Below are 27,796 nucleotides of genomic sequence, written 5' to 3'. Positions count from 1 at the left end.
TTCCTGCTGCTATTCACAAAGATGCTTTTTATCTTTAACTTCTTGTTTTCCCCACTTCCAACACCGGCACTGATCTGCCTGCTCGTCGTGGGAGTTTCCATCTTCCTGTGGCTCATCAACAGACCTCCACCAGTCTTTCCTGTCATTGATCTGAACAACCAGTCAGTGGGAATCGAGGTAACTTGCCCATCACCTTTTTAGTGTGTTAACCTTGATCGAACACAAATTGTCTTTCAAGAACTTGGGATACCTCATGGAGGGGTGGTGGCTGTAGCGTGCATGGGAAAGTAAGCTTTTTACATTCCCAATCAAAAGAAAATCTACAAATTTAAACTTCTATTAACAGAACATTTTTCTTTGTTAAAAAATGAAACCACAGCTAGGTCTTATGATACCAGCGATCTAGGTCAGGGGTTGGTAAACCCTGGTGGGCGAAAGATACCTTTTTGGTGTGTGTGTGTGTGTGTGTGTGTGTGTGCAACTAGTAAGGATGGTGTATTTATTTGTTTGTTAGTTTTCTTACATTGTTGTTCATTTCTGTACAATATTAGTTTCTCTGCTCAGGTGTAGTTCCCATAAATCTCCCACCACAAGGGATGGTGTGTTTAAAGGGATGTATAAAAGAAAAAAAAAAGGGGGGGAGACAAATTGTGTTCAGAGAGTCCAAAGTATTTACTATCTAGACTTTAACAAAAGTTTGCTGTCATATGATCTAGATGACTGAGTCAGTATTTTATGGGTGAGAGAACATTTTCATCAGGATGCCTGGTGTCTGAGAATAGTAAAGAAGTGATTTTCTGGTATTAAAATTCAGCTTTTTGTTAATATTCATTCTTAAAAATGCTAAAAGTTGAACTAGGCTTTCCCCTCTCAATTCCTGACTTTCGGTACATTCCTCAGCTTCTTAGATCTTTGGGCAAAGGAGAAGCTTTAGGAATATTCTCTATCAGTTCTCATTTTCAACCTTTTTCAGAGGAAAAAAAGCATTCCTGTCCCTTTGCAGGATAACTCCTTGCATTCTTTTTTTATGATCTTTCCTCTGCTTAGGAATCTTACTCCAAGTTACCTACACTCTCCCCACCCCCTATATTTTGGTATGTTCACATGTTCATTTTCTTCATTGGCATCTTCCTATCTGATCCCTCTGCTTCAGGCTACTTTTTCCCTTTGATCATTCCTTTTTCCACCAGAGTTCTTGAAAAGTAGTCTGTTGTGATTTCCATTTCTGATCTTCAGCCCACAAGACCTGACATTTTATTATTTCCTCCAAACTTCTATGGGTCATTCATATTCCACCTTTTAAATTCAGTGACTGCTCCCTTCAGTTTTCCTCTTAAATGACCTGAGACGACTTTCTTAAAAGTCCTCCTTTGCTTCTCTTGATAGTCTTCACTGAGATTTCTTCCTAATTCTAAGACAGTCTTTCTTTGCCACTTAGAGTTCTTTCCTCCCCTCTTCCTAGAGTTTCATTCTCACCATCCCTTGATTCTGCCAAAGCAGGGGTTAGCAAATATATCCTGTAAGAAACAGACAGTAAATAGTTTGGACTTTGCAAGCTCATAGGCTCTGTTGCAACTAACTCAGTTTTACTGTTGTAGCATGAAAGCACTAGACAACATGTAAATGAATGAGCATTCCTCTTCCAATAAAACTTTATTTATAAAAGCAGGTAACAGGTCAGACTTGACCCCAGATCATAGTTTGTTATTCCTTGCTCTAACTCCTCACAGCTAGGAAAACCCTTCCCCTCCTGTGACTTGTACCTAAAGGCTCAGATCCCCAAATCTGACCTTCTAAGTTCCAATCCACCTCAGTGACCTTCAAGTACCCAAGCTCAACAAGTATCTTTGTTGCATATCTTCTCTCTGTGTGCATGTGCACATATGCACACACATACACACACACACACACACACACCCTTTCCAGTTTTCCCTCCTGCTCTCTGTTAAATTCATCTTTTCTTATCTCTTTGCCTAAAGTTGAGTCTGAATCATCTTTCATTCTTCTCCTTCCTCACTTCATCTTTGTAAATGAACAGCAAGACCCTATCTTCCTTTGGTAGATAAGGAGCAGTTTTTTGATATCTTGATTTAATGTGAGATGTCTTAATTCTCTTCACCAAGTCAGATCTCTTGCTATTGCCTCATGTGTCACACTGTACTTTTATACTACTTATTTTCACAGTAATCTACATTTTTGAATGCTTGTTTAATTGATGCATATTCTTCTTTAGACTTTGCTGAGGTTGGACCACACCTCTGGTTCCTGCCGTAGCTCCAGGATCCACCTCAGGGTCTGGTCCTACCTTTCCAGCTGACATTTCTAGTCACATCCCTCGCTGCTCCCTGCATCTCAAATACCCTGTTCTCTAGCTGCCCACCAGATTCTAGAGGTATTTTCTTGTCTTTATGACTTTATTAAGTCTATTCCTTCACTCTGGATTTTTCTTCTTTTTCCTCCCTTCTACCAAATCATGTCTTTTTTGGTAAATACTTGCTTACCTTCAAAGTCTCTGTTGAAATGTCACTTCTCTGTAGCCTTTCTATTCAATACAGAAATGATTGCTTCATTTATTCCTAAAATGAGTTATTTTATCACATCATCTACAGCATACTGTCATAGCTCTTCTCACCTTATCCCTACTCCAAAAACTAGTTTACAAGGTACTCATGGCAACAATTTTGTCTGAGCCCCTTTTGCATGTACAATATTTGCAGGGCCTGGAACACAGTACATTTTGATAGATGTTGAAACTTGAAACAATTTTTTTAATTATTTAAAGGTATAATATTACCTCTCCTGCATGTTTAAGTGGTGTGTGTGTATTCTTGGGGTAGGGGGTTGGGGGAGATATGCTGAAAACACACTATGACAGTTTCTAGATGGTTGGATTATGGATCACATTTTTCTGAAGACTTCTATATATGTCTACATTTTCCAAAATTTCTGTGATGTATAGTTACTGTTTTGAGATTTAAAAATCTGATTGACTGACTAGTGATCTCAATGGGTTAGCGTGTATGTTTTCTGCAATCCATAAGGGCTTGGAAGGAATGGGGAGAGGCTCACGCTTGACCTAAACTTGATCTTGTGTCTTAGGGAGGAGCAAGGAGGGGTGCTCACCAGAAGAACAATGACCTACTAAGTTACTACTACTCAGATGCCAAGACAGTGTATGAAATCTTCCAAAGAGGACTTAATGTATCTGGTAAGCTTGACAGTCTAGCCTTTCTCGCCTGTAAGAAGATCAAGGCAGGGTCTTGTTCCGTTTCTCCTCTTCCCTGTCTCCCTTCTAAACCCCCAGCTGGGCCCTCCCCAGTGGCACAGCGGTTGACCGCTGGGTTGCGAAGCTGCCCAGAGTCTCTGCAGCGCTGGTTCGATCCCCAGCCGCCGGCGAGGGGCCCACATGGCGCGCAGACCTCTCCTGCCGCCCGCTGCTCCCCTCAGCAGTGTACCTCGGTCCTTCTGCCTGCTCTGCTCCCCGCTCTGGCTCTGGTGAATTCTCTCACCCTCCCGCGCTTCTGACTGTACCCAGTGCTTGTATAAATAAATAATCTTTTAAAAAATAAATAAATAAAACCCCAGCTGTTTAAATGTGATGGTCCTAGTTGAATCACAACCTACAAAGTAGAGTGAACATTAGTACAGTATCAGGATGGGTAGTAGAAACAAACAGGGCAGGGCCTCCCCAGTGGTGCAGTGGGTTGAGCACAGCTCTGTGAAGCTATCCGCAGCCTCGGCAGTGCAGGTTCAATTCCTGGCCAGCCAGGGAGATACCCACATGGAGGGGCAGGCCTGTCATGTCTCGCCCATTGCTCCCTTCAGCAGTGTCTTTGGTCCATCTGCCTGTTCTGCTCCCTGCTCTGTCTCTGGTGAATCTTCTTACCCTCCCGTGTTTCTGCCCTGTATCCCAGCTCTTGAATAAATAAATAAATCTTAAAAAAAAAAAAAAAGGAAAAAAGAAACAAACAGGGCAGACTTGGGTTTGAAATCTAATTCTTCCATTACCAGCTGTGGGACCTTGTATAAGACCCTTTGCCTCTCTGAATCAGTTCCTCACTTATTATAAATGCAATTCCCTGCATTTATGGATGCAGAATCAGCATTAAAGCTATCTGACTTCTTACCTTGTCTTTGATCCCAGTACCACCCTACTCACATATGCTGCTGCTCTGGGCATCACAGAAGGCAATTTTCTTTTGCACTTTCTTAGAAACACCACGAGGTTTTGGTAGATTGATTTTGAACATGTCCACTTTCATCATTTATCATGCATCATCAAAGCAGCTTTAGGTACACAGTTGCCTTTCAAAACGATTTCACTTACAGCTCTCCCTACATCATTTTTCTTTTTTCTGTCTAGATAGTGTCTGTGTGAATTTTTACCTCTTCCTTCCCTTCTCCCTGTAAAGAATGACTATGACAGTATCCAGTAGCCAGCAGCAGTCGTGTGCTAACTATGCACTAGGTACTGCATATACATTGTCTATTTAATATTCCCTCAACCTTAGGAATTAGCTATTGTCACTCTCATCTTCAAAAATGAGGACACAGACTGTAAGGTCAGGAATGGACACTGAGCAGATTTTCTGATCCAGCAGACCGGGTAAAGGAGGAGTCAGAGTCCTCAATGGTTTTTGCAGGTTTTTATTGGGATTTACCCGGTACACAGCAGGCAGGAGTGCTGGGAGGCCGGGAGGCTGGCAGGCCTCCCAGCCCCCAGCAAGTCTTCACTCTATCTGGGCCCTCCGGGGTTCTCTGCTTCTTTCTCAGCTTCTCTTTTGGTTTCTCTTTTGGCTTCTGCTGGCATCTCCGTGACGCCGCCCTTAAAAGCACAGTCTTAGCCTAGGTGAATCCCATCTACCTATGTCCACACCCTACTCCAGGTGCCCGCCATCAGGCATGCATTCAGGACCGCAAGGATCTATCATCTATCCTGATGGCGGGAGGGCAGAAAAGCCTGACATTTTCTTTACCCTACACAGACTGAGAGGTTCAAGAATATTCTGGTGATGGCAGAACTAGAAAATGTTGCCGCTGATACTAAAAATCTATCTGATCACATAGTCTATTTTAGGTCAATTCTGGTGTGTTTTTTTCCCTCCAGACAATGAAAGATTTATTGTAAGGAAGTTTTATCAGAAGGCTCCAAACGGGACTATACTTAGTATTTCTAGCTCCAAATCAGCACATATTTAGACTTGCATGTGAATAATAACACCTACCACCAATGAATCATTAGTTTCCTTACTTATTGGGCTACTTAAAGTAGTATATGGGATTTTCTATGTGTCAGTTTTTTTCAGTGAGCCTGTGTTACCATGATTAGAATTCAGTTATCTAGCATGTGATATGTAGCATATAAGATACTACATTTAAAAATGTTTTTCAATACTAAGAACTACACAGATAAGGTTAAGGTGGCGTCTCATGGAAGCAAGTGTGAGAAATCTGGTCTGGCTCTTTCCACAAATGATGCTTCCGGTCCTATCTGGGATTGACTACATCAGCCCTTACATAAACTTTTAAACTAAACAGCAGATCGTCAATGCTGAGAATCAGCTGTGGGTGATTCTCAGAATCACGCCCTAGCTCCACCTTGTTTCACTGAATGAGAATTCCAGATAGTGAAACCTAAACATCAGAGTCTTTACCAAAACTTCCACTCTGCTCAGATTAGGGCAGCAGTTTTGCTGAGACGCTGTTAATGGGTGACTTCTTTGATGGCCACACCTTCGAACAGGAGATCTGAGTTGAAGAAATTTTAATCAAAGGCCAGGCTGTTACTTGTCAGTACTTTGACTAATCAGGCTGAAGCTGATTAGGGCAAAGTTTAATGAGACCCATGGGTGCCCCACTGGGCCAATTATTTGACTTATTCCTTGACCATGAGTCTCTACTGGCATTTTTCCAATAGGGAAGTGATAAGGAAGATGCAGTGTGGTTTTTCCATATTCATGGCTCAACCTTTTACTAATGGAGCTTGAAGAAGCTGTCCCTACCTTCATGATCCTTAGTTCCGTGGCGGTCACAATGGTTTGGAAGAACAAATGAGCTAATGTGTAGAGCATGGGATAAGCATTGCATCATGGTAGCGATCGCTGGTGAGCGGTGTTAGCAGAAACAAGCCCAGATAGAGCAGTGGTTGGAGCAGCGGGTGAAGATCCAGCAGAGTAGGACTCACAAGAAAGTGAGTCTGAGACTTGACATCTTGAGCTTTCATGCAGCTGTTTCAGCAAGAAGGAAAATTACTAACATTTCCTCTGAACAGTTTCCTTGTTCATTTTTTATATCTCTAAAATCAGGGTGGCTACTGTCTCTTTCCTGCTTTCTTTCCTTTTTGCTCAATCACGTTGTCTGGAAGTTCACTTATTTACCTCTAAATTCCTAGTAACCCTCTCTCTTAACGCTTCCTTTTGGCAAGACCTGAATTCCTCTTAGCAATTTGGCTCGATTTGCTTTATAAAATTTCCTTCCCTTCTGCTTTGCTATTTATAATTCAGGCTCACTCTGGCTTAGAGGTCCCGGCTTCTCAGCCTGTTAGTTGTGCCTTTGCCTGATACACAACTTCCGAGGCTTCTGTGACTGAGATTACTATTCATTCTAGTAAGTGGCTGTTCCCAGACTTATTCTAATTTTAAATACGTCTGAATAATTTTGTTGTTCAGAAGTGGACGTCTTCTGTTGCCAAGCGTCAGACACAATTACAAGAAAATTGAAGGCAACGTATGGGTGGGTGCATCCACTCACCTGTGTGTGTACGTGGGTGCACACGTGTGTGTGTTCTCAGGTCCTATAAGCCTCATAAATGGGCAAAGTACTTTAGCAGATGACTCATGAGAGTACATAAAACTTAATCACAGAAAAGATCCCACTTTACAAGCTGTTAAAGAAACGTCAACTAAAGCGAAATTTTTTAAACCTCTCAAATCAGCAGACTTTAAAAATATACATTACTTGATGTCTGCGATTTGATATTTGCTGGTGGGGGGAAAGTAAATAGCCACAAAGGCTCCCAGTTACCCCAAACCCAAGCTGTCTTGGCACACCCCACCCCCTGGCCCTTCCCTCCCCCGACCCCTCTCTGTTATTTCCCTTAAGGGATTCTATTCTTAGAAAATGTTTTAAATTTGAAATGATTGACTTGAAGATATTTATCAGCGCTTTATTTATGGTCTCAAACTTGGGAGCAATTTAAATACCCTCAATGAGATAAATTCAGCTATGGTAGAACCTTTAATGCTTGGCCATAAAAAGGTCATTGAAATCTCTATAGAGATGAAATAGTATCATGGGAATATTTATATCAAATAGGGGGAGGAAGCAGAATACCAAACCATATGTGTGTATTTATAGGACCATCATAATCCTATAAAATTATACAATGAAACGCTGAAAATTAATCTCAGTGTTTGTGATAAGATTATTGATGACTCATATTTTGATTTGTTTTTATATTTTTATGAGCATAGATTTCTTTTATTACAGGGAAGCTTAATCCAAGATTATTCAATACTAGCTGTTTCTGTTTGCTGTGGACAGTTACTAGTTCATGTCATGTGGACTAGTTTATACTCAGGGCTTTCTCTGAATGCCTGTTACCATGGCGTCCATACATTCCCACCAGTGCTCAGTAGCATTTCCTTAATGTTTCAAGGTAGTTTATAACACTCTCTCTCCTTTGAGAACTTACTACTTGCTGACTTTGAATTTCTTTAGCATATAAAAGATTCATATTCTTACTAGATTTATCCTTTATGTTGTATCTCTTCCTAATCTCCTTTTACTGACTCTGGTCCAAAAGATTTGCAACTGGAGCTGATTTTCTTTTAATGTTATATTTTCAGACAATGGACCTTGCTTGGGATATAGAAAACCAAACCAGCCCTACAAATGGCTGTCCTACAAGCAGGTAAGTCAGGCCCATCATATTATATAAATTCTTTTGCTAATGTGATTTCCTGAGCTAATTTGGCCTCTTTGGATCTTGGCTGCTTTTTAAAAGTTCTCTCTTTCATAGGTGTCTGATCGAGCAGAATACCTGGGCTCTTGTCTCTTGCATAAAGGATATAAGCCATCACCAGACCAGAATGTTGGCATCTTTGCCCAGAATAGACCAGAGGTAACCATGTTGATGTTAACTCAAAGAAATGAATCAGGGCTAAGTGTAAGGATTGTAAGCCCAACCCCTAATTCAGCTTTCTGATGCTTGCTGATGACTCACCAAAGTTACCTAAAGATTTCATATTCTTTGAATATTCTTCCTCTGTAAAGAGTCACAGCTAAGGATATCCTTAATTTCTTGGTGAATGTCTAGCACTCTACATCAGGTGACTGGACTTCTCTGACCTTCCAGCCTGTTTTGGGTCATTTTAAGTCAGTCTGTTGTGTGAAGAAAATAAGGGAGTTCTGAGTGACAGGCAAATGAGAGCTTGATGGTGTCATAGGGAAGGTTGTGTTTACATTAGAATTGGAATTTTCACATTGTGCTTAAACTGATAAACCAAGGACTCATTGCTGCTAAGACTGGCCATCGTCATCTTTCCACATCAAGGTGAAAGTAGATTTTAGACATTAAGATAACTGTAATTTATTTCATCTCCAAGTTCAAGTTAAGTTATCAGACCATTGGGTCTCAGAGAAAGTTTTCACATGCTTCAGAAAGCTGGATGACATATACTCACCAAAGCCAGTTGCTTTACTGAAAATTTGAGAGGGCACTGCTGTACTTTTTGGATAATATATATATATTCCATCATTGTTACACTGGTCTCAATAAAGAGATAGCCTTAAATGTAGTTTAGGAAGTCAATATCAAACCTAGTGTGTTCATTTGTCATGGCTACCATAATAAAGAGCACAGACTGGGTGACTTAAACACCAGACTTTAATTTTATTATAGTTCCAGAGGCTGGAAGTCCAAGGTCAAGGTGTTGGCAGATTTGGTTTTTAGTGAGGTCTCTCTCTATTGCTACACATGGCTGGCTGTCACCGTGTCTTCTTGTGACCTTCTCTTTGTCATCCTCAGATTTCTTCCTCCTCTTATGAAGACGCTAGTCATATTTGCAGAGGGGCCCCAATTTGTGACCTCATTCGGCCTAATCACCTCCTTAAAGGTTCTATCTCCAAATGCAGTCATTTGGGGATGAGAGCTTCAACACAAATACATGAACCAGGGACACACGATTCAGTCCATAACACCTAAATTGACATTTAGCTTCCACCATTAGATTCTGAGCCACCTTTCCAGTTGACGTTCTGTCTCTCTTCATGCTTCCTGCTGCCTATACATACTGATGTCATGTTAGCTTGTCTTCATTTGTTTCCTTCTTCCTGAATGCTTCTCTGCCTCTACCACCACAGCCAAATCTTACCAGTGCTTCAAAGCACTGCCCAGTTCCCATTATTTTCCCCAAACAGTCCCAGATGGCCTTTAGCCAACCCCTAAAAGTGATTTTTGCCTCCTTAAAGCTCCCTAATGCTTTCCATAGCACTTATGGATCATTGATAAGATTTATCATCCTACCTTTATATTGGGTTGTCTCTGCCCCTATCTTATCTCATTTATTTGTGGCATCAGCGCTGGCAGTCCCTATGTCCTCATAGTGATTATTTCTTAATGCTAAGGTCCCCAGTAAGCATTTATTGGGTGAATGACTGGATTAATACTGTTCCTTTTCAAAGTGTTCTCTAGTCCTTACTTGAACTTCTCTCCAAACAGTGGATCATCTCTGAGTTGGCCTGTTACACGTACTCCATGGTAGCTGTCCCCCTGTATGACACTTTGGGAGCAGAAGCCATAGTATACATTGTCAACAAAGGTAAAACTTTGCAATTACATTATAACTTGATTCTTTCTGAATGCTGAGTAATTTCTTCAATATCTGCTTTTATTAGTAGGTTTGGAAAGCAGTGACCTAAAAAATGCCCAAAGTCCTTCTTGTCCTATATTATTTAGAACATAATTCATAGGGAAGTTACCAACCCCCATGAAGCAGGGATATGACAGATAGAAGGTTCAATGAAAGGCTTTAAGGTAGCAGAGTATGCCAACATCATTTGGAGCTTAGACTATTTACTTTAAACAGGTCAAACTCTTAAACTGGTCAAAAGTCCATTTATTTGACTAAATCACTGTGAAGCTGCTGGCTTAATTTTCTATTATATAAATCCAAGCCAGTACAATTAACCAGCCTATTACCAATATACATGCTGAGTCTTTTTTTTTTTTGATTGATTGATTGATTTATTTGTTTATACAAGCACTGGGTACAGTCAGAAGTGCAGGAGGGTGAGAGAATTCATCAGAGCCAGAGCCGGGAACAGAACAGGCAGACTGACGAAGCACACTGCTGAGGGGAGCAGCGGGCGGCAGGAGAGGTCTGCACACCATGTGGGACCCTTGCCCAGTAGCCGGGGATTGAACCGGTGCTGCAGAGGCTACAGGCAGCTTCACAACCCGGTGCTCAACCTCTGAGCCACCGGGGAGGCCCTCATGCTGAGTCTTTAGAGAAAAATGACTATTGTTAGGGAAACAAGTCCAAGTTCATAGGGCAAGTAATGATCTTTCACATATTCAAGATATTACTTTCTACCACAGAACTGGTCAGCAAAGTGAATAGAGCCATTTGAACTATAGACAAAATCAGAAGTTTCGTATTTGTGCCAGCAGTGTCAAAGCAAATAGTACAATGAATCATAAATGCTTTATTAAAATTCTTTTTGCCCTTCTGCTTTCTTCTCCCCTCCCCAAAAGCAAACACACTGACAGGACACACCCAGGATCCGAATTTGTTGTCTGCACTCTTTTTCTTCCTTTTTCAAACACAAGCAAAATCCCAAAGTCCTCACAGTGACCTATGGGTCCTGTACTCTTAAGCAAAAGGAATTCCGTGGCCTCTTCTAGAAACTCGTCACAGCATGCACAAAAATGATGTGCTTCTATTTCAATAAACTTGTTATCAATGGAAGGTTTCAGGTTTATACAAAATAAATCTGAATTGCAGATAAAATCTCCTTTGGGGACCCAGTAATCTTTGAAATTTTGCAAAATCTCTTCCTCCTTGCAAGGCAGCCAGGTGGAGAGCAGAGCAGAACAGTGACCTCTGTCTCTATTTCTGCTTTCAGCTGATATTATCACAGTGATCTGTGATACATCCCAAAAGGCACAGGTCCTCCTGGAGAATGTGGAAAAGAGCCTCACCCCAAACCTGAAGATGATCATCCTCATGGATCCTTTTGATGAGGATCTGAAGCAAAGAGGGGAGAAAAATGGAATTGAGATCTTATCCCTGTCTGACGCTGAGGTATCTGACTAAAACTCAGCTCCCAGATCAAAGGCTGATCTGATGTTGTGGGAAAATTGCAGACCATGCACACAAGAGTGAAGGTGGTGGTTTTCCAGGGGTAGTAGGAGAGAAGTAAATTAGATTCATGCTGTGTAGCTTTGAGAATAGTTTTCCAAGATGACTCAGACACCCCTGCTAAGGAAGGAGAATGATCTGTGACCAATGAGCAGATTTCTGTGCAGAGAACTGATGAATTCAGAGCTTAGTAGTAGTTGTGGAGTTGGATACCTGGGTTCATGTTCCAGATCCAAATCTATTAATTGACTTCGGGCAAGCTACTGAAGGTCTCCCTTTCCCTAACTTTAAAATGAGGATAGTATAGTGCCTGTTCTCGAGATCTCGCAGAACAGTTGTAAAGAGTTAAATGAATTAATATATGAGAAGTGTTCAGGTATGTAGTAAACCCTGAAATTTCAACAATTCATATCATTCATAAAGCTTTAGCAGTGGTCCTAGATGACTGAGCCTTAAGAGTATGCTGGGACATTTGGGGTCTGCACTCTTTAGTTTACTCAAGACACTTTATGTTCTTTTCTGGGTTGTTTCCATTGTGCCTGAATGTTTATTTCTAAGCCAGATCCAGGTTGGAATTGTGGTTATATTCCTACATTGGTATTCTCATGGAAAAGGGAAAGAGAATTGTCATAAGTCTATCCATTTCAACTAAGGCTTTCTTCTTCTTTTTTTTCCTTCATATAGAACATAGGCAAAGAGAACTTCAGAAAACCTGTGGTAAGTCTTATTCTGCCCAAATTTTGAGTCTGCCATGTTCAACTTTCAAAACTCAAGGTACATAAGCCCTTGCATTTCCCCTTCCAGCCCCCTAGACCAGAAGACCTGAGCATCATCTGCTTTACCAGCGGGACCACAGGTCAGTGCCCATAAAGCTGATCCAGAGCACCCTGGTCAGTCAAAAACATGTCTTTTACCACCAGTAGATTGATAAATGTGCTTGACAACAAATCCTATCCTTAGGGACTTACAACTGAAGACTTTAAGTACAGATGCCAGAATTGACAAACATAAGCATAAACACACAAACCTCACTGAATGCACTGGCTATATTGACATGCTATGGAATTTAGGCATAGTAAGGATGGCATCAGAAAGTCAACTTTGTTCCCCAACCCACCACTCTGTCATTTTGACATGACTGGGATGGTTTCATTCAATCAAGAGAACCCAGTGAAGGTTCTACACAGATCAATATGAACCACATAAACCACATATCCCCTCCCAGCTGCCCATTAGAGCTCTTCAGGCCTTTGGATGTGGTCCATGAGGACCTATAGTTAAATCCATTCTGTTGTGCCTAACTTATTAGGTGATAGCTAGGTGTCAACTCAAGTAAAAGTCTCAGTAATAGTTAGACAAAATGTTTATTAGATAATCAAAATGAGGAGTTGAACCAGGGAAACAGTCTGACAGATTTTACTCTGCGAATTGTTTCAACAATTTGCCGGTTTGAGTTTCCTTTACATAGGTAGAAACAGAGAGTCATCAAAGTTAAAAAATATAATTATTTTTGATGGGGGTGGTCTCTACTGATTTTCTATAAGCTTAAGTCTTTCTATTTTATAAGTAATCTTGACCTAAAGATATGTTGATGCTATCGATATACAGAAGAAGACTGATACTGGGGTGTAGTCACTTCTCTGACTTCTAAAGAATGCACTTCCAGAGATGCAAAGGCTGGATTACTCATTGTAAAAACTCCTTTATCTGACTCCTTAGTCATTAGAGGGGTTTGAAAGACTGGTTTACCTGCAGGCAATAGATTCCTGCACAGACTACATCACAAAACCAGGTGGAGCCTGTTCTGACTTTGAGTTTATCCAGACAGCTTTGCTCTCCTGCCTCCTGAATAACATAGTGGGTATCCCAGAACATTTACCATATGTTCACCTCCATAATATTATTGGGTCTGAAGTCCTAAATGTAAAAATAGCAGAATTTGGGGAGCGCTACTTGGACTTTTCTTTTTGACTATATTGCTGAGATTGTGGCTGGATCCTTGTAGTAGTAGAAGGTTAAAATGCTATCAGCAGTAGACTCTATGGGGGCATTAATTCAAAACAGCCATGTACTATTCATAAAAATGGTGTATGGTGACTAGAGAAGTTCTTAGCTCTTTGGAAGAAAAGCAATGTAGTGTATTTCTTTTTTTTTTTTAAATGGATTTTTTTTTTAAGATTAATTTTTATTTATTTATTTATTTATACAAGCACTGGGTACAGTCAGAAGCGTGGGAGGGTGAGAGAATTCACCAGAGCGGGGAGCAGAGCAGGCAGAAGGACCGAAGTACACTGCTGAGGGGAGCAGCGGGCGGCAGGAGAGGTCTGCGCGCCATGTGGGACCCTCCTCCGGTGGCTGGGGAGCAGCCGGGGATCGAACCGGTGCCGTAGAGGCCGCGGGCAGCTTCGCAACCCAGCGCTCAACCGCTGCGCCAGCGGGGAGGCCCGCAATGTAGTGTATTTCAAAGCCAAATGTTGCTCACTAGCTCTATAAAGAATCTTTCCACCTCTTGTTTTCCTACAGGTGACCCCAAAGGAGCCGTTCTAACACATGAAAATATAGTTTCAAATGCTGCTGCTTTTCTCAAATGTGTGGAGGTCAGTGTTCAAGAGGTCCTCATGAAAATGTGAATGTGCCATAAGATTTTAATCTTGAAATTGGGTGGTGGGAAGAGAGAACAGGTTAAAGATTGAGTATGGAGAATACTGGAGGACTGTGTGCTTTCAGCCCTTGCTCTTGTAGGGTCACTGCAGGTCTCTACACTCAGTGCTTTTAAGGGTACACTGTAGAGTTACTCAGTGCACAACCTGCACAACTGTATGTGGCAGTCCTGGGGTGGAGTAGTGGCATGAATCTAACATTGTCTGCTTTTTTTCCCCTGATCTGTAGTATTCTTTTGAGCCCACCCCTGAGGATGTGAGCATATCCTACCTCCCTTTGGCTCATATGTTTGAGAGAATTGTACAGGTGAGTGCCCTTTACTCCTACCAGGTATGTGTATGCAAAGGGAGTCCTGATTACCTGTCTCACATTTATTCCAAAGACAGCTATACCACATTTCTAGTCCTTTCTCAAACATGCAAGGTGATAGGTAAGGAGTTGGAACAACTGAACCCCAATCCTGGCATTCTCCCAAATGGCTGCAGAACCTTCCTTTGTTTAGACTATGTGTGGCCAGCTGGGTCAGTGCTGGCTTCCGCCTCTGCACAGGGCACCTGAGGTCAGAGCCAGGAGCTTATTATCGACTCATAATCTGAGCTGGTAAAGTAGACATTATTTCTTCCTTTTTATTTTATTTTGGTTAGAATTTTTTTAAAGATCTAGACTTAGAGAATAGGAATTCCCCATAGAAGGCAGAGAAGGGGCATTTGATCCAGGTGAGAGGGTGCAGGTGGAGCCATTGGGGATGTCTGTGTGCCGGAGGGACCCTGTCCTTGCAAGTGGGCACCAGGCATTTCACATGACTCAGGGACTGATTTGGGAACTGAAGGCAGAGTCGGCCTTTCAGAAACACAAGTGATGGTATGGATGGAAAATCCTCTCTCTGCTCCCCATGCACCCACCTCTTCAACCAGTTTATGTGTTGATGCATGAAATGATGAAAGATTCAGCTCTTTGGACTAAAATGTTGATATGTGATTAATGAAATATCCATTCTAAGAAGCATAATTTTTGCGCTTTATTGTTTGAAATTGAGATAGTCTTACAATTGTGGGCACGTATTTTTCTCATACTGCTCCAGAACAAATGGGCTCCCACAAAGGACGTAGCTGGAGACTGGCACCCAGAGCTATGGGTGGAAGAGTGGACCCATGATCTTACAGGCCCCACCACTCTAGTAGAAAGGAGTTTTGATCCTGCCTTTGGGGGAGACTCTCATTGTTCTGCTTCCCTAAAATGCTGGGTTGGGGAGCTGCCCAGAGAAAAGTGCTCATGGACGTGAATGTAGGTCCTCAATTCTGTCCAAGACAGGCCCTGCCTGCACTGGCCTTTTGGCTCTGAGTCCTGTTCTTTGGCCTTGTTCTTAGGTCGTTGTGTACTCCAGTGGAGCCAGGGTTGGCTTCTTCCAAGGAGATATTCGGTTGCTGCCTGATGACATGAAGACTCTGAAACCCACGGTGTTTCCCACAGTGCCTCGACTCCTTAACCGGGTCTATGACAAGGTACGAAACTTACTTCTGCTGGGCTGGCAGGTGGAGGAGCTGCCTGTGGCCTGTGTTGAAGGGTTTGACTCAGGCTCTGTGGGACACCGTGCTGCTAAGAAATTTGTACCACTTCCACCCCTGCTCCCTACAACCATCCACTTTCAGCCATGGTTACAAAGGCAGCCCTGAGAAACTGTACTGAATGAAACCCTCTTTCTTCTGGATAAGGTCTAGGGCCTGGGCTGGAAAATGTTTGAGTCAGAGAATTAGGGAGCCTTTCCACATTCAGCTGACTGACGAGGAAGTTGTTACTCTGATTTCAACACAGCTCCTGGTTATTGAGCTTCTTGCAGATAAGCCAGGCCCCACGGTAAACATTTCATATACATTCCTTCATCGAATTCTCACAAAAGCACAGGAAATTATGTCTACACTTATTCATCCCTTACAGATAAGGAGACAAGCTCAAAGTTTGCATAACCTACACAGAGTCAGCCAATAAGAGATCAGCCAAAATAAAGCTGTCACATAATCATTTTAGCAGTCATTGACCACTGATCTAATTTTATTAGAGTTTGTAAAATGGTGATTTTTTTTCTAATTCAATCTTTTTTCATGTATTTATTAGCTGAGATTCTCAGAAAAGCATGAAAAATAAATAATTTGACTCCTTAAATATTCCAGAATCATGAATTGATGCCCTGTTGACCCTCAAAATGGCCAGTGATATTCTTTTTCTTTGTAATATTATGAGTTTGTGATTCGCATATTTGTATGTTTAATCCATTTGTATGTTTAATCCATTAATCTTCTTGATGTTCAAACTCTCCCATGTTGAAATTTGGGAGTCCCAACAAATTGTTCATATGTTCTTTGATAGCTTCCTTGTTTTTTGGTACAAGATGTCCCAAGCTCATCTTGAATGTTGATCACTCATCTTGCCTAGCTAATTTCTCCAGCAATTCCTTGGAACTGGGATTTAAACCCAGGCAATATGGTAACAGAGCCCAGGCTCTTTGACATGTGTTTGATCCGTAGACATGGAGCCCTAAGGAAAAATCACATGATCATTCTTCACATGCTTTGGCTCCTATCCCTGAAATTCTAGAATTTTTCTTCTCACTTGGGAATCTCACCAGATACTATTCTGAAGCTCCAGGGACAGAGCAGGCAGCATTCTAGAAAACATATGACCCCTGAACATTGAAAGCCCCTATTTCTAACAGAATTGTTAGCAATTCTGATCGTTTCTCATAAAGCTACAGAGCTGCTGGATTTGGTTGTTATTATGGTTTTTGTTTTGTTGTTTGACAATTTTGTTATTTTATAACATGGGAAGTAGGTTGTGTCCTAATAGAAGAACTATCAGGAACTCATGATGCAGGCAGCATTTGAATGTAAATCTTTGGAGAGAAATGATGAGATATTGACAAAATGATGGTATGGGCATGAGTAGATGCTTAGAGCCTAGTTAGGAGGTAAGTATGAGCAGTCTTGTCTGGACACCCAGAAATGGACATTTCCATTAAATATGAAAGATTGCTGGAAAAATGTCTTTAAATTTTGAACTTTAGAACTTTGATTTCCTTGCCTCTAGCTTCTAGTACGATGGTATCTTGAAGGCAAGACATGGGAATTCAAGATTAATTTTATAAATAAGGGGGTTTTCTTTGAGTTGTACTTGACAAAGCTCTCCTTTGGTAGAAGCAGAGTTGAAGGATCAGAATTATGGCGGGGGCGGGGGCAGAGTTAGGGAGATGAGGGAAATACTGTGGGCTAAGAAAATGGTGCCATTCTTCCCAAAGGGAAGAAATGATCTCAGTAGGAAAGTCAGTAGGGTTTGAATGGTGTGGCTGAAGGAACTTTAATATAGAGAAAGGTGGCATTCCTACAAGGTTAGTGAATATAAGGGACTAGGGGAGGGAGAGGTGGTGTTTGTATAAAAAAGTCAGATTCTGGGTCCTTTTATGACCTACTAAATCTGTAGCCCAAAAGTACCCATTAACTGTTTGGTTTTTTTTTAAGATTTATTTATTTATGCATACAAGAGCTGGGGTCCAGGCCAGAGGTGTGGGGAGTGAGAGGATCCACAAGAGACAATGGGGAATAGAACAGGCAGACTGAAATACACTGCTGAGGGGAGCAGCGGGCGAGACAGGAGAGGTCTGCTTCACCATGTGGGTTTCTCCCTGTTTGGCCGGGGATCGAACTCATGCTGCATAGGCTGTGGATTGCTTCACAGTGTGGTGCTTAACCCCTTGCGCCACCAGGGAGCCCCAACTGTTTTTTATTTAGTACTCCCAGGGGATTTTTTTGGTAGGTGATAGTCACCTTGTGAAGATATCTCAGCTGTCTTCAAATGATTTCACTTGTCAAAGTTGTTTGCCAAGGCCTGGGACCTGCAGGAGCTGGCGCTCTGCATGTGTACTCAGTTCACGTCTTCCTCGGTATATCCATAAGTTCATCATTTTTCAGCAACCCAATTCATGAGAGAGAACCACTCCTTTAAGAACCTCAAAGGCATTGTTTTTCACTATCTCCAATATGGTTCCAGCTAAGAGAAACTATCATCTTGCAGGTACAAAATGAAGCCAAGACACCCTTTAAGAAGTTCATGTTGAACTTGGCTATTGCGTGTAAGTTCAGTGAAGTGAAAAAGGGCATCATCAGACGAAACACTATCTGGGACAAGTTGATCTTTCATAAGATCCAGGTAAGTTGGGTGCGTTCTGTACAGAGCGGTAAAGAGCGGGGCTGTCCATTGACTTTACACATTGGCTTTTCCTTGGATGCTGGAGCAGCTCTTTAACTGGAGATGCTTTGGCGCTATGTTCCCTCACCTTTTGAGATCTTGCTTGAACAACTCTCACTAAAGGGAATTGGTCAAAAAGCAGAAAATGGATTCTTCTTAGGTTCTAAGACTCTCTCTTATTCTCATAAGTGGTCTCTTGATTTTATAAGTAATCTGAAGGGACCAAGAATATACATTATCTTGAGTATTTTTTTTTTTAAATGTGAGTATCATCCCAGTTATAGATAGTGAGGAAAATACCAGTTAACTTTTAAGTATTTTTCCTCAATATCAAGTCCTAACCTAAGTGATTTTTAAATTAACTAGTTTAATTCTCAAACACAAAACACTAGGTTGGCTGTTCTACCCATTTTGCAGCAGGGGAAACTGAGGCCAAGGGAGTAGATTTCAGTGGATCTTTGGTTTCTCCTGAACAGGAAAGCCTGGGTGGGAAGGTCCGCATCATGGTCACTGGTGCTGCCCCCATCTCCTCCCCTGTGCTGACATTCCTCCGGGCAGCGCTGGGATGTCCGGTAAGTCAAGCACCTTTTCTGAAGATAACTTATTTCACTTTTGCACCAGTAAAGTTTGCTGTTTAAATAAAAATGAAAACCCACTGGGAAGTGCCAAAGAGAAAGTCATCAAAAAAATCTCAAAATTAAGACCAATTATCCTAGTTACCTCTTTTGTGCATCTAAGTACAGAAACCATTACAGAGAAGATGTGTATGTTCTCAAATACGTGTCAAGGAGCACCCCATCAACACTGACTTGTCCAATCAAGACCTATGGCATTTTAAAACTTTCACAATTATTTATTGAGTGTACCCAAATAAGTAGCTTCCTGTTGATGGACAGTAGCTTACCATTTTTCCCCCACTATTTTTATTAATGAAATGATAAGGATATTTGTGTTCCTTTAGTATTTTCACAGTTATCAAGTCAGTGTGATGAATCCCTGGGGGCATAATTGGATCAAAATCAATGAGTGTTTTTATATGCTCATGCAAATCATCACACTTCCCTTTATATATTCCTGCAAAGAATGCATAGACCTTAGTTTCCCACACCCTTGCCAGTGACAGGCTCTGACAGTCATCTAATCTTCATCAATCAGATACACGAAAAACCTCATTGCCGTTTTGTTTTTAGTGCTGATCATCTTTTGTATCACTTATTGGCAGTTCCATTTTTTTGTATGAATTATTACTTTCTTAGAGAAAAAGGAACAAAGAATAATTTGGTTCTCCTTCACATGGCTTTCTAAGGGTTTTTGTGTGGTAGTAATACTGAAAAATTAGAAAAAAATGTTAGAAATACTTTTTCTAAGCCTTTTTGCCTTGGGTATGGCTCTTTAAAAGTTTCAGATATTTATGTAGTCAATCTGATTAATCTTTTCTATCTATGATTTTTTAAGTAAACAGGATTTCCTAACCCTAAAATTTTTCAAGACATTTTATCCATATTTTCATTTTATCCATATTTTCTCCTGCCTTCCAATTAAGTCTAGAATTTTGTGCAAGGCTTTGGCATGGATATTGTCATATTTTTTTCCCAAATGGTTGACTGGTTCATTCATTTGACCAATATGCACAGCATGAATGAAACAGACAGTCACGTCCAGAGTATCCCTATTTGTGTAAACACCATCAAAAAAAAGACTATAAATTGATAGTCAGAGGTCTTCTAAAATACTTGTTAAACCAAAACCCTCTTGGCCATTCTTTTTTAATCTAAGTAATAATGGTTCGTAATATTCATAGTTTTCAAGTGTGCATCATTAAAATCAACATATGTAAGGAACATCAAGTTCACCACTAAAAGTCCAGTTCTGTCCATTACCATACAATTGACCCCTTTAAACTTATTTAATCACCTCCCCTTCCCCTTCCTTCTAGTAACCACTAATTTGATCTCACAGTTGAAGTTTGTTTTTCTTTTATTTAGTTCATTTGTTTCTTTGTCACCACATGAGTGGAATCATACTGAGTTTGTCTTTAGTCATCTGACATATTTCATTTAGCATCATATATCTAGGTCCATCCAAGTTGTTGCAACTGGCATGAGTTTATCATTTTTGATCACTGAGTAGTATTCTACTCTGCGTCTATACCATGTATTCTTTATCCACTCATCTGTCTTTGGGTATGTAGGTTTTTTCTAACTTTTGACTAAACAGTGCTGTGATGAACATGAGGTCGCATATGTCCTTCAAATTAGTGGTTTTGTATTTTTCAACTAAATACCCAAAAGTGGGATAACTTTGGCCATTAATACTTTCCTTACTCTCAATCCCCAAAACCAATAGATCAGAAGGTCCTGTAGCCTCACCCCTGCCAGAAATGCCATTCCCTGATGCTCTTCCAGCTTGCCCGTCCCCAGCCTCCCCATCCTGCAGTAGCTCTTGTTCTCTCCTTCCAGTCAACATTATCTTCTGTACCAAGGGTGAGCAAGGGCTCCCTTCAGTGGAGCTTGCCCACCCACTGGCAAACCCACCCATTTATATGTATTATCTGAAGCTGATTTTGTGCTGCCCTGGCATAGCTAAGTAGTAGAAAGAGACCATATGGTCCAAAATGCCAAAAATATTGTCTGATCCTACACAGAAAACATTTGTCACCACCTGTTCTATACCACTTAAAGCTATTCCTCTTGAAGAATGTGACTCATTTTCTTCCATTCCTACAGTCATTTTTCATTTCCCAGGTTCAAGTCCATCACTACTGGACTGTACATCTTTAACAGACAACTTACATTTTCCCATTGATTTAAAATGCCACATTCCCCAAAGGGCACTTTTGTTTCTTTCTAGAACTTTTTGGCTTTGGGGTGACTCCCCACTTGTCAAGACTTACCCAGCTTTGGGCATCAATTCAAGGTATTCAGATACCACTTGTCCTCCAACCTCAGAGACCTTGCTGTCCTCAGTCTGGCTACAGGGTAGGATCCCCTTGTGCTTTATCATGAGTGGGTCTCAAAGCCCTTCTTCACTTTCCCCCCCAGGTGTATGAAGCTTATGGTCAAACCGAGTGCACTGCCGGCTGTACATTTACATCTCCTGGGGACTGGGAATCAGGTAGGTCCCCTCCTATGGGACAGGAGGCACAGTGGGTATGAGAAGGTTCCTAACTGAACCAGGACATATGACTTTAAGAAACCTCACTTCTTTGCATGAACATGGCAAGTGCCAAACACAAGTTTCAGTGCAGGCCTTCCTGCTGCTATCCATCATTGGCCCCAGATGATTCTCCAGTCTTATTCTGTTAGTGTCAGTCCCTAAATATCTCCAAAACATGCCTGTATTGTCGCTGCTTTCTGGCTTCCCAGCTGACTCAGTGTGCTGTGTTCTAGGCCATGTCGGAGCACCCCTGGCTTGCAACCATGTGAAGCTGGAAGACGTGCCTGACATGAACTACTATTCAGTGAACAATGAAGGCGAGGTGAGTAAGTGGTGACCTGAGGTCACATCCAGACAACACGGTGAGCACACAATCTCGAGCAAGCTTGGGGTTGACTTCCCTGAGATTGTTAACAAGGAATTGGATGTATCTGAGTAATTTCCTTCCCTGTCCTCTACCTGGGGGTTTAAATCTGATATATTTACACTGTAGTGGGAGCCCTCACTTGATTCAAGGTGGGGGTGTGCTTTGTGATGTGCCCCAGCCAGGATGGGCAGCCTATGTTATTGTTACCACCTTGTACCCTCTCGTGGGCAGATTTGCATCAAGGGCACCAACGTGTTCAAAGGATACCTAAAGGACCCTGAAAAGAGCAGTGAGGCCCTGGACCAGGATGGCTGGCTTCACACAGGAGACATCGGTCGCTGGCTCCCGGTGGGTGTTTCAGCAGAACCTCTGGGAATCTGAGCTGCTAGACTTGGTACAACCATCTGCTGATAGCAGAGATGGAGGAGGCTAATCAGCTGAGGCAGCTGAAGGGGAGGTCTGCATCCTGCAACTGGGTATGGCTTCCTCTGAATATAAAGAGAAGAAATTGGGAGACTAAGCAGAGGTTGGGAGACTGTCTAGAAGTTTCAACTATCCAGTTGACAGAACCTAGACTGGGAGTTGGGAGAAGTGTGTTCTCACCCTAGTTCTTCCACGGACCAAAAATGTAATTGTGAGAAAGTGGGGTTGGGGTCTGCTGAACTCCAAGGGCTTTCTTTCTCAAGGCCAGAAAGATTTTGATGGCAATGATCACATTTGATCTCAATGTGATCTCGATGTGTCCACAAGACACAGGCTTGTGGGAGGCTTTGCTTCTTGCTTTGTGCCTTATCAAATACAACAGCAGCAGCAGTAAGGGTTATCAGCACTCTTTTCAGACCCAAACCAAAGAGGGGATTTTTAATAGGCCAGACAGTCCTGGGCCTCAGCGTTGGCATGGCTGCCCTGACATTCAAATAGATGCTCTCACGAGCGAAGGGCTCATGACTTCTCCAGGAAGGGGAATGTGGTTTTCTGTTTGTTTTTTACTTTTCACTTTTCTTGTAGCAAACATTGCCATTTGACAATCTCATTGGCTTATAATTTGATGTTTGATGAACTTCAGAGGGATAAGTTTCTTTCCAGTGATTGTATAGAGACACACCAAGAAAACAAAGAAGCAGGATCTCTAAGCTGGGGCACACAGAGACTAGCAGTGACCATCACCACCCTCGTCTGAGGAAGACACACTCTTCATTAGAGCATAACTTGCAGATAAAACATTGTCCATAGTTTCCATGGAGGCCATCTGTTTTCCAGAGAGGAGAGAAAATTATTGCATGACAGTGAGGATGGAACCTTAGAGCCCTTGCAGGCAGTTTTCCAAGAAGTCTTCTCTCAGAAAAGCTTTCTTGGTTTCCTGTGTGCTGGGGAGTAGGAATGTGGCTGAATTTGAAAGCTCCTTTGATACTCAGTATTCTCAAGATTTGAGTGACTTTTCAAGGAATGCTTGACAGTAGCTGTCCGAGGAGACTGGTCCCAAGGATGTATTTTATGACCTAGGGTGTGACTAATGATAGTTTGCTAACATATGTGCTTCTGTACATTAAGAGTTCCCTGCTCTGATAAGCTTCGGATGGAGGCAATAGACGTGGTTATATGGACCTGAGCCTTATTCATTACTTTGAGATGTCTGTTGGGCTGAACTGACGGTTACTTTTTTGAGTCAGCCTCGTGGATGGCTCCAGAGTTGGTTCAGGCTGTTGCCCTACTGAAGGTGTGATCAAGTGCACTGTATTTGCCACTTGTCCCAATTCTGCAAATCAAATCCCTAAGCACCTAAGCTGCTCAGATCAATTAACACAAAGATCCAGTGGCCAATGGTCTCTGGTGGTTGGGCAGGAGCCCCCAGGCCTGCTTCTGTCCTCACAGGTGCAGTGAATGACATGTGTGATTAGCATTGTTAAGTGCAGAAGGTTCAGCCTCCTACCTCCTAACAGGAGGACTGCCTAAATGGCAGCCAGGGAAGGGAGACCTAACTCAGTCAAAACAAGTCTCATGAAAGAAACTCCTTCCTGATTCCTGAGGGTTCTGCAAATGGACTAATTGGAGATTAAGTTATTGGAAATTGAGAGCAGATGTCAGTGATTTCCTTTGAGGCTATGCTTAGTCTCCACGAAGTCACGAATGGGGGCTGCTTCCCGCCCTTCCCCCACAGCCAGAGAGGAAAAAGTCTCGCCCAAAAGTTTTCAGAGAAGTCAAGTTTAAAGAAGGAAGACACCTGTGATGTCAGAGCTCTTCCCCTCTGACCCCCTCGCTAGAGCTCAAAAATACTGATGGTGTCATCTGCTTTCACAGAATGGGACTCTGAAGATCATCGACCGTAAAAAGAACATTTTCAAGCTGGCACAAGGAGAGTACATTGCTCCAGAGAAGATAGAAAATATCTACATCAGGAGTAGACCAGTCGCACAGGTTTTTGTACACGGAGACAGCTTACGGGTAATAATAACAATTTTTCCCCCAATGGCCATTTTCACACACCGTGATGGTTTCCTGAGGGTAATCTGTATAGATGGGCTTAGGACAGAAAAATCTGAGTTTAGAAAACTGAAGAAATGAAGCTACAGTCCAAACCTCAAGTAAGGTCCTATAAGTGAACAAAATATTTTTTGAAACTAGGGTGAACCCTAAACAAATGAATGGAGTTGTTAAAACCTTTATACTAAAGAATAGCCATTGGGTAAAGAGCCCCATGCTGCCCTGTTTCCATGGCAACAGGAGTTCCTCAGGCACAACAAATGGTTTACTGTATAGAGACAGACACTTACACTAGCTTTCTGGGAGTTGGAGAGGCCAGCAATGCCTTAATGTTGAATCCCCTGAACAATCAAATTTGAATAGAATGTTTGTGTAAAGAGAAACCCTCCCTGAGGATTTGAAGTAAGGCTTGAGTAGGACTGAGAGTTGAGGTCTTAGGAAGTGGTTAGGAAGCTATCCTGGGGGACATTCCTCTCGCAACCCTGCAACTTTTATTTCTCTTCCCTAGTCATCCTTGGTAGCAGTGGTGGTTCCCGACCCAGATGCGCTTCCCTCATTTGCAGCCAAACTTGGGGCTAAGGGCAGCCCAGAAGAACTGTGCCAGAGCCAAGTAAGTCTCACAGAGGGAAACCCCTAGCTGTGGCGGGCTGTGGGGGAGGGGAGGCCCAGAGTGTGGCCCTCCCAGGAAGAACAGACACTTCCTCATCTGTGAGATGTGACTCAAATCCATTGAATGTTTTTATTAGATAGGAGGATAGGATGGGGAACTAAACACACACACACGCACGCACACATACACACACAGCTGTTCTCTTTATAGTGACGTGTTCATTTTGGGGGAAAAATTGAAAAATAAGAGAATAAAGCATCATTCAGAGAAAACCCCTATTAATGTTTAGATTTGCCTTTTCTTCTCATATCAGTGTTCTCGTTTTGAGCAACATGAGGTGTAAAATGTGCTTGCACATAATTCCATACCTTGCTTTTATCCTGATGAGTTATTATAGGCATTTCAGTTGGTTCATCCTGATGCTGTTTTACAGCAATGCTTGACACTGTTTTCTATTCTTAGACTATAAAGGAAGCCATTCTAGAAGACTTGAGGAAAATTGGGAAAGAAAGTGGCCTTAAGTCCTTTGAGCAGGTATGTAGTACTGATCCTACCCTGGTCTCTCAAGTCACAAGGGAAATTGTATTTCAAGTTCCCGTTTATTAATGGAGTTGATTTTCGTTTCTTCTCAAATTGGATTGATTTGTCAATCATTTACATAACTGTATAATTTGGGAAGTAGAACTTCACCCCTCTAGATGTGTGCTTGCTTCACTCAGCTACCACCAAGCTCCAGGAACAACAAACTGTTTATTTATTTATTTTTTTAAAAGATTTATTTATTTATTTATTTATACAAGCACTGGGTACAGTCAGAAGCGCGGGAGGGTGAGAGAATTCACCAGAGCCAGAGCGGGGAGCAGAGCAGGCAGAAGGACCAAAGTACACTGCTGAGGGGAGCAGTGGGCGGCAGGAGAGGTCTGCGCGCCATGAGGGACCCTTCTCTGGTGGCTGGGGAGCAGCCCGGGATCAAACTGGCGCTGCAGAGGCTGCAGGCAGCTTCGCAACCCAGCGCTCAACCGCTGCACCACCAGGGAGGCCCACAACAACCTGTTTATTATAGAGATGGTAGTTTCTGGAAGTTGGGGAGGCCAGAGATGCTTTAAGCTTAATGTTGAGCCCCCAACCCTTCCTTCTTACCACCAGCCCCTCTAGTAATTACCAGTTTTCTCAGTGTCTAAGAGTTACACAATGGGGTTCAAATGCAGTTTCCAGAGAATTGATTTTAGATTTTATACCATTAACCCATTATCACAGATGGCAGTGACATTTTAGCGTTGCTTATTCATTCCTTTTGGCAGTTTAGTATCCATTCTCCCTTTTCCTTATTTATCTCTCCCCCAAATTATGAATATGACAGAATGGGTATGATCCATTTCTTTCCCTCCTCTCCCTTCATCAACCCCATTTTCAGAAGGCGAAACAGTCTCTGCATTTCTTCACATACAGAAAAGTCCAGATCACAAGTAAACATGGGGGTGTGTGCGTGTGCTTTCATCATTTCTTCCAGGTTAAAAACATCCATCTTCATCCGGAGCAATTTACCATTGAAAATGGGCTGTTGACACCAACAATGAAAGCAAAGCGGGGAGAGCTTGCCAAGTACTTTCGGGCCGAGATCGACAGCCTCTATGAGACCATCCAAGAGTAGGTTCAGGTACGTCTGGCTGGAAGGGGCTGGGGCAGCCAGCCCTGGGGGAGCATGGACTAAAAACTCATCTTACATATTTACTTTTTGGCTTTTCCTTCTGTTGTTTTACCTACTAAATCACAAAAGCATTGTTTGGGGCTTTTTAAAATTATCTGTTGAGACTTATGTGGAAGGTTAGCCATGAATTAAGTAAATCATGTTTTTTCCATCGTAAATGTTGCTGACCTAGGTTTTAGGGCTACACACCTACTTTCTTCTAGATCTTTTTCTTTGTATTCTTTGTCACTTTCTTGTGATCTCCGTCCTCTGAGTACCTATTTCACTATTTCTAGGGTCAATGTGGCCAGCTGACTTTTTCCTTGATCTAGTTCACAGTCCCATCACGTCAGCCTTCTAATGTTCAAAATTAGAGGGCTTTAAGCTTGGAAAGTTGGTTATTTCATGTTTCTATTTATTTTAAAGATCACAACATTACTATACTAGTAAATCAAGTTTTAACTTATTTTCTATATTCTATAACTAATATTTCTATATTCTAACTTATAATATTTATTGTATCTGTGAGGCAATTTTTTTTCTATGTACATTAAAGACTGAGTACAAAAGGGACAACTTGATCATCCTGAATATTCCCCAAACTTCCTAGTTTCTGACGAGGGAGAATTAAAAATTGGACCATGTTGTCCAAATAGAATATCCTGAAACTGCATCTGGTGATTAAATCTGTTCTCTAGTTTGCTGCTGAGCTGGAAGCAGTGGAGAAAGGAGTTGAGATTTCTAGCAAGTGCACTTTTCGGGTAAACGAAGCAAGACGGATGGAAGATTCCTGAGTTGCGAACAAAGACCCGAGCAAGCAGGACACTCATAACGGGCCTGTCTTCTCCAAAAGAACTGACGGCACTTATCTCTCCTGGACTCCAGTTCTTGCTGTACACTAGCCCAAGACAACATGTGTTGCTTCTACTTGTAAATGCCTTTAAAATAAACTATTGCAAACATTTGCCATGTGCTGTTTCCTCATGCACCATGAGAATCAGTTTTCGACAAGGACCACTCTGCAGTCTATAAGCCAGTGGCGCTCACATTTGGCTACACACTAGAATGAACTGGGCTTTAAAAAGATACTAAATCAGGGCTGGGTGCCACCCTAGGGACTCTGATTAACAAGGTCTATGGCATGTGAGCCTGGGCATTGGGCTTTTTAGATAGTTCACAGGTGATTTTAATATGCAACCAAGTTGGGGGGGCTACTGAAGGAAAATAAGTCAAGA

General features: G+C 42.0%; 1 protein-coding gene across 1 annotated transcript; it reads left to right on the top strand.

The window, feature by feature from the left end:
* Positions 1 to 27,396, top strand: ACSL5 (acyl-CoA synthetase long chain family member 5). Its single transcript, XM_084245245.1, has 21 exons — positions 1 to 177; positions 3,100 to 3,208; positions 7,848 to 7,912; positions 8,021 to 8,122; positions 9,722 to 9,821; positions 11,128 to 11,306; positions 12,048 to 12,080; positions 12,168 to 12,219; positions 13,887 to 13,960; positions 14,253 to 14,330; positions 15,392 to 15,526; positions 18,087 to 18,221; positions 18,737 to 18,832; positions 21,302 to 21,374; positions 21,650 to 21,738; positions 22,015 to 22,131; positions 24,082 to 24,225; positions 24,773 to 24,874; positions 25,337 to 25,408; positions 26,385 to 26,531; positions 27,260 to 27,396. Exons 1-20 carry the CDS (start codon positions 22 to 24, stop codon positions 26,523 to 26,525), a joined length of 2,052 nt encoding a protein of 683 aa, XP_084101371.1. The 5' UTR covers positions 1 to 21; the 3' UTR covers positions 26,526 to 26,531; positions 27,260 to 27,396.
* Positions 27,397 to 27,796: the final 400 nt, after the last annotated feature.

The sequence above is a fragment of the Talpa europaea genome (assembly GCF_964194135.1).
Source record: "Talpa europaea genome assembly, chromosome: 10".
Taxonomy (NCBI): domain Eukaryota; kingdom Metazoa; phylum Chordata; class Mammalia; order Eulipotyphla; family Talpidae; genus Talpa; species Talpa europaea.
Note: the sequence above shows the minus strand (reverse complement) of the source record. Positions and strands in the feature narration are given on the sequence as shown.